Source organism: Montipora foliosa, chromosome 3 (assembly GCF_036669935.1).
Source record: "Montipora foliosa isolate CH-2021 chromosome 3, ASM3666993v2, whole genome shotgun sequence".
In the NCBI taxonomy this organism is placed as follows: Eukaryota; Metazoa; Cnidaria; class Anthozoa; order Scleractinia; family Acroporidae; genus Montipora; species Montipora foliosa.
Window position 1 is genome coordinate 36,545,893 of NC_090871.1, and position 7,500 is coordinate 36,553,392.

The window sequence follows — 7,500 nt, forward strand, 5'->3', positions numbered from 1 at the left end:
TTGGTATCATATTATTGCTGTTAGGGTTAGGGTTAGGGTTGCCAATCTTTCTAAAGAGGGTCTCTTGAAACTGGTTGGAACCACCTTAACGGGAAACTTTAAATGCCTTCTATAGATGAAAGCATTCTGAAGGAATTTATGTGGTTGTATAGTTGGTCAGTTTTGAAGTTAATGTAACGTGACAAGCTCGAAACCAGTCAACTCATACGCAAGTTGACTTGTACCCCCTCAATTCGCACCCAAGTTTTAGCTGATCCATACCCATGCCCAAATGAATTTAGTTGTACAATCTCTATACGGGTTATTTACAGTGTACAACCTCGAAAGACATAACCAGATTTGCTAAAATCCATCAATGATTCGCTTCAGTGTTGCTCGAGTGACTTAACTTTGGTCAGTCAAATATGCAAGTTGCACTCCATGTGAGACTGAAGTCTTTTGTCTCGAACATATGAATATATAAATCTTGATAACTTGAATATTTAAAAGAAATGGAGAATCGAGGTATCAGGATTTCAAAACAAATGTCTTGCAGAAGGTTTGAAAATTTAATGCTGGTGTAGGCATCACTTTTGGTTCAAGTTTGGTCAAGATATGACTTAGCATGGGCTTGAGCTATCGCGTAAGTGTGATGAAAAATCCTAACAATGCTTTTGTCAGAAAAAATACGAATTTTTAAAGTAAAGACTAGTGAGCAGCACACAGCAACAGATTCAGTGAACTTACTTTATTTCTTCCAACCAGTTTCATCTGATCACACAGACTTCATCGGGCAACCCTAAAACCCGGAATCCGGAATCCGGAATCAGGAATCACAGGTCATTGTTTTACCAATACAGAGAGTAAAAACTATTCTAAACATACATAAAAGCTAACCTTAGGCCTAATTAGGCCTAAACAAACGTCTTTAGGCCTAAGGTTAGCTTTTATGAATGTTTAGGATAGTTTTTTACTCTCTGTAGGGTAAAACGACCTGTGATTCCGGATTCCGGATTCCCCGTTTTAGGGTTGCCCGACTTTATCAGGGAGACTTGACAGAGATGGCAAAAGGAACTCATTTTATACCTCGTCTATAGGGTAAAGTCAACTAAGGTATGAGCAGCAAAAAACACCCACAAAATATTACCCGCAGGATATGCCGTGTAATGTTTTGTGATGTTTTTGCCGCTCACACCCTAGTTGGAACTTGATTTTACCCTATAGACTAGGTATAAAATAAGTTCCTTTTGCCATCTTGTCGGTTGTAGGAAATAAAGCAACTTCACAAATTCTATTGCTGTGTGCTTCTCACTTTTCTTTATGTAAAGGGAAAGTTCAGCCTAGAAAAAGTTTCTATGAATGAAACGTTCTTTACCTGTGTTGTCATATGTGACCACTCATTTGCGCTTAATGTGTTTAAATAGTCAAGGATCATGCTTTAAAAATTGGCAATTTTAAATTGAAATCCACCATCTTTTATGTAGCAATAGTCAAGGAATTCTCCGGATGACTAGGGGCGCTATCCTGTTTTGAAAGCGAACAAATACGTTTGCTGAAGCATCAAAGTCGGCTTTCACAGAAGTAAGAAAGTCCGCAAGTAGAATATTTCTATGTCGCATGTTGAAGTTTTTTGTCTTGTTTACATTTGCTCTGGCTCATTTTTGCCGCCTAGTTTGATTGATCAGAGGATCTACGAGTATTTAGTGACTCGAGTTTCTGAAGACCGTTTACCATAGTTCATCTTACATTTACAAAGTGATCGGGAAACGAAGAACTTGATAACTATTGCTGCGTCATAACATGTCATATCCAAGATGGCGGGGAACTGGACAAAACGGCAATTATTAATTGATTCCTGAGGAAAAGTTTTAGTAATTTAGTGAAACTTTTTGTAAACCATACTTTCCCTTTAATTAAAATAGTTACGTCTTCCATCAAACACCGCGTGGCAGTGAACTGGGTACAAATTGACGGGCAACTGGATTCTATGTAGTTGACCAACACCTGGTTTATATAAATTGAGTGGGAACGAGTCAGCTTGGGAATGAGTCCACATCGTAAATCAATCAACAATATTATTTACTGACTATCCCTTGAACACTAGTGAAATTCGTTTTTTCTGTCAATTTATCAATTTTACAATGACTGCAAAATTCTCACACGCTCATTGGCTAATTTTTATTGTCAATAAGAGGACAGACACAAATTTATAATTATTCCTTTTCAAAGAGTGAAACATCGATCTGTCACTTTTTAACCAATAGAAAGTCTCCGTTACTTCCATTAGCCAATAAGAGGGCGAGGCAAGTTATGAATTTGGTCGCGTCAGATTGAATAAAATTGAAGTTTCTCGCATTTTTGTCTCGCGTTGCACTCGTGTTTTAACTTAATTTTTGACCCCTTTTTCTTTTGTTATTGTAAAAAGCGGAGCCACTCGGTTGTCGCCTCGTGGATTCACAGCTACTTTGACAATGTTATGACGAAATTCATGATCAATAACAGGACAGACGCATGAAAAACTGGCATCAATTTGTTAATTTTGCACACAGCTTAACATGGTCTCCCAACACTGAGAAAGCTATGGAACAGTCGAGTTAGCACCAGTCGAGTTATGTTGTAATAAAGCTGCACACTGTTGGGAGAATCTTGTGCTGAAAAATGTGAGATTTTTAGATGAGCAGTACTGTAGTTTGGAAGTAAGATATTATTGTCCATGTGATGTGTACACTGTCCTTTTATGTTCTATTTTTCATCAGACTTTAACTAATCTGGATCCCAATCATCCCCTTACAAGGCCAACTACTCCAGGCACAAGAGGTGTTGACACCACTCAAGGTTATTTTCATTCCTCTGTTGTAGGGAAAATAATTAGCTAAAGGAACAATATAATATTTTATGGTTGTGAGATATTACCAAGTATGACTTGATTGGCATGTTCACTTCAATTATCTAATTGATGTGAACAGTTTCAGGTGTTGCTACTGCTGCAGCTGCTGAAACTACACGAAGACCAACAACTTCAACAATCAGCGATGCATCCAACCAGCGGGTTCGTTTATGGTTTATTCTTTCCATTCAGTGGAATTTTCACAACTTTTGTGTGGTAATTTCAGAAAAAAATGTTTCAAACATTTCGAGAAAACTTGTCAAAAATTGTGACAAATCCAGTGAATGGAAAGTGCCCACTGTCTATCACAGGACAAGTTTTTTGTTGTTCATTGACTAAGAAAAGTGTGTTTTACTCTAACGATCAACTTTGTTAGTTAGCTTATTATCAATAAGAGTGGATCAGTTTTTAAACACAATACAAGGTGAAAGGAATTAATCCGATTAGTCCATATATTTAATGAAAGGACAAGAACAGTTAGAACCCACAAATACGTTTGGACATATGGGAATGTATTTACTATGGTGGTGTAACATTTGACTCCATTAGAGGTCAGCAATTCTTCCAAATACATTGACTTGCTAGAAGAGAATTTCTGGATTGTAATTGTCCGGTGTTTTAAGAACATTATTACCTGTACATGGAAGGAATTGTGATCTAGTAAGGTTCTCTTGTTGATTGCTTTGTCTTTTGATTTTAGAGCCGACCTTCAACCTCATCCAAGTCAAGGTCGGGCCCTAGACCCACATCAAATCGAGAAACAAGAGGAGGCAGGTTTATGCCAGCTGTAGTGGTTACTGCGAGTGACCTGAGTTTATGTGCAAACTGCATTTTCCCTAATGCCCTGGTTTTAGTTCCGGCTTTGTTATTTCTCAGATTAAATCCTCAGCCGAAAGTTAAAATCGATTTGAATCGCATTGTCATGTTTATTGAATCCTTTTTTTTTCCACTGTCATGATTGCTATGGTTTCATCCAAAACTGGTATTTCTCTGTTCTCGTAATAAACCACGTTATCCTACTCCAACGTGGTGTTCAAATCTGAGTACTTCAACCAAACTACCATTGCTGTGGTACAGAATGTAGCTCTTGAAATTAGTTGAGAAACAAACGTTGGGCAATTCTGTGGCCTACATTTATCCAGACTATATTAGCATCCTAATCAATCCAATGAAATTAGAGATTGTAAAGATCAGAGACATGGTATCGGATTGCTTTATCAATTTGACTTTTTCAGTGGTCATTTCTCATTGCCACCATATAGGATGGTAACTTTTCAGTTAAACAGTAGAAAAGGGCAGCCATATCACCCACAATTTTTCAAGCTAACATTTTTTTTACTTGAATCATCCTGACAAAAAAGTCTTGACAGTAAGCCTCTGCTACTTTTTTCATGATGTCTCAAGTACAAAATATTGGTGGCAAATATCATGATGTAGCCTAGCCTGCGAACGCAGACGTATTTCCAGCAGTCGTTTCTCTCCCTCAAAAAATATTCCCCAAGAGGGCAGAGAAACGACCGCCGGAAATACGTCTGCGTTCGCAAGCTTGATGTAGCCCTTTTCTATAATTCCTATAAAAAGCTGCTTTAAAACAAAGATAAAGCTGCATTAAACATTGACAAAGGGAAAAAAGTGGAAGAAGTATTGAAAAGCTTGGGAAATGATAAAAAATGGAAGAAGATTTATATGATATTTATAATGAACAACAGGATGAAAAACAGGAAAACCATGAAATAGATGAAGAATTAGAAATAGTTGTAACCGCGTCTGTGCATCAACCGTAAATGAACGTATGGTATTTTAATTCAAGTGCTGAAATCATCGAATGGAAAAGATTATTTAGTAGAGGAAGTCGATGGGCTTTAGAAAGATTTGAATAATTTAGAGTTTGTATTAATAAACATATACCACATAAAGGAAAAAGCTAGTTTTCCTCTTCCAAAGTTTATCCTTAATACATTTGAAACACAAAAATGTTTCAAGAGGTTAATTTTCGGTATTTGTTTCTGAGAAATAAAAATGGGAAAAGAAGAAAGACCTTGAAGGCGAAGAATACTTACATTTTAAAGGACTACGTTTTCCTTTTTTCTTTCAATGATATTGATAAATGTGAAAAATTAAATTTTTATCCAATTCATTATTAAAAAAAGGAGGCAAATATCATTATTCACTTATCAAACATTTTTGAAAGATTTTTTCACAAATTTCAATTCTTCATAAAACATTTTATCACAGAACATGCCTGTTATTTTAAACACCCAATAAAGTGACTTTTAAAATTCCAATTTTAAATTTGGAAGTAGATCCTAATCAAAGGTTTACAAATCCGGCAAGAACACAAACCTAGCAAATTTGCCTCAGTCCACACAAACTGTTTTGATCCATTTGTTGACATTGGAATTTGACTTTCCCCATTTATTTTTACACGAGACAGTGCGGAGAAAGGTAGTGTAACACAAAAATGTCTAGAAAAAATGGAAGAAATGTCAGAATATAGTTCCTCAAGTGCTTTTTAAAATGTTGTCACTGACCTTAGCATATTTTCAGTCAAAGCTTATACTTTTCAACATTCTCCTAAATCTGTTTTTAATATGTTTCTTAATTAATCCCTTGGTTGCTCATTCATTAACCAGCGCTTTTATAGTTGAAAATTCATTCGACTTTTGAATGCTCATTTCTTTTATAAAAATGATTATACATAAAATTGATACATTATTTAAAAAATTCACCCTCTTCCCCTAAAAATACATTCAGCACTACCTATACTTTTCGACTTTTAATCAGTGACCCAATATAAAAATGTGAAAAATCCAACTCACATTATTTACTGATATACAAAAAATTTATCAACAACTACACGTTGAACTTTTAACATTAATTATCACCAAATGCAAAATTGAGCTCTTCAGTTTTTTCAAAGCGTATATCATGATGTTGCCCATCCTTTTCTTGCATCTTTCACTTTCATTTACCTACCTACTGAATTACACGTAACATAATGTGAAGACATCACAATGTGTAGCGCATATTAATTGGACGACACCTCAACTGCCATCATCCATATTATCTTAGGCGGGGGCAGATGTAGTAGTCGTAGTCGTAGTCGTAGTCGTAGTCGTAGTCGTAGTCGTAGTCGTAGTCGTAGTCGTAGTCGTAGTCGTAGTCGTAGTCGTAGTCGTAGTCGTAGTCGTAGTCGTAGTCGTAGTCGTAGTAGTAGTAGTAGTAGTAGTAGTAGTAGTAGTAATAGTAATTGAGAGTTATTCCAGTAGATTTTCTTCAATTAAATCGCTCCTGTATCCATGGGGGATTTGCTTTTTTGTTACTAAAAGTGAAAACCGTGTCCTTTAAACGCCTCATACTGCTTTGTTTATTTTACACAGAAAGACCTGCGAGTGTTGGCAAGGTAACTATATAACTTAAGTTGTCAAGGATGGAGGTATGTTCGTTTTCATAGAGCCTAGAACTTCCTTTTGTCTTGCGCATGTGTTTGTAGACAGAAAAGGAAACAAAGCAGCTGACAAAAAAATATGTTTGGACGTTCCAAAAACCATTTAAGTTAACGATGAATTTACGACAAAACAAACGATAGGAAGATAGTTCATGATCACCAATTTACCACTTTTATTACTGAGTTTTAAAAAGGAAAATGACTTTGTTGTCGACGACCTGTTTACGGTGTTACTTGATATTGACAACAGTTTGATTGTCAGTAGGCCTTTTGCAACTAACGATCACATGGTACAAAATCCGCTATGCTGGAGGGCAAGCTCATTATTATTCCCCCACTGGGACATTAAAACAAAGGCAAGTCAAGCTTGACTGGTTCAGGTCTCTTTGTTTTAATGTCCCAGTGGGGGAATAATAATGAGCTTGCCCTCCAGCATGGCGGATTTTGTACCATGTGATCGTTAGTTGCAAAAGGCCTATTGAAGCTATGATCCTTGCAGTTATGAACGCAATTTGACAAGTGCGTAGAGAAGCCTGAAAATTTCAGGACTTCAACGAGGTTTGAACCCGTGACCTCGCGATGCCAATGCGCCGCTCTAAGTTCCCGGGTTCAAACCCCGTTGAAGTCCTGAATTTTTCAGGGTTCTCTTTGGAATTACTAAAATTGCGTTCATAACAGCGAGGATCATACTTTCACTTGATTTCATATGCGTAGTTCAATATATGATTCGTACGCGTTTCATATATCATTTCGTCGGTTTGATTGTCAACAACTTTGAGTTAATATATAACTAAAAAGTGGTTTGGGTTATTTGAGTGCCTCAAACAGAAGTGGAACCCGTCGCCTTCCATTGACCATCTTGGGTGATCTCCCTGCACTGAGCCGTAGAAGACGTAAGGGAGTTGGATCAATTAACTAGCTTCGAGTGACAATTTCTTTTCTTGGCCAAGTGTGAGGAGGCTCTTCATGTCGATGTACATTTGATCTTTTTTGATGAATATACTTTCTTTAGACCTTATGTTACTGTACACCATTCAAATCCAAATATCTCTTCCTCCTCCCAACCCCCAAACCCCAAACCCCAAACCCCCCTTCCCCCCCAAAAAAAGAAAATCCTACACAAAAAAGGTGATTTCCCTGGTAGCAAAAGTTCAAAGGTCATCACAGTGTGAACTGTGAATGAAGA

At 36.9% G+C, this 7,500-nt stretch overlaps 1 protein-coding gene across 2 annotated transcripts in view; it reads left to right on the top strand.

Annotated features, from left to right (window-relative positions):
- The window catches only part of LOC137997372 (lisH domain-containing protein ARMC9-like), a 118,072-nt gene that overhangs the window by 109,317 nt on the left and 1,255 nt on the right, over positions 1-7,500 (top strand). Inside the window, exons 20-23 of one of the 2 annotated variants that reach the window (XM_068843321.1) lie at positions 2,736-2,814; positions 2,946-3,028; positions 3,567-3,636; positions 6,247-6,269. In XM_068843321.1, the coding sequence (XP_068699422.1) occupies positions 2,736-2,814; positions 2,946-3,028; positions 3,567-3,636; positions 6,247-6,269 (255 nt within the window). Of the gene's footprint in view, positions 1-2,735; positions 2,815-2,945; positions 3,029-3,566; positions 6,631-7,500 lie in introns of those variants that run through there. The other variant, XM_068843322.1, reaches the window with a different exon arrangement.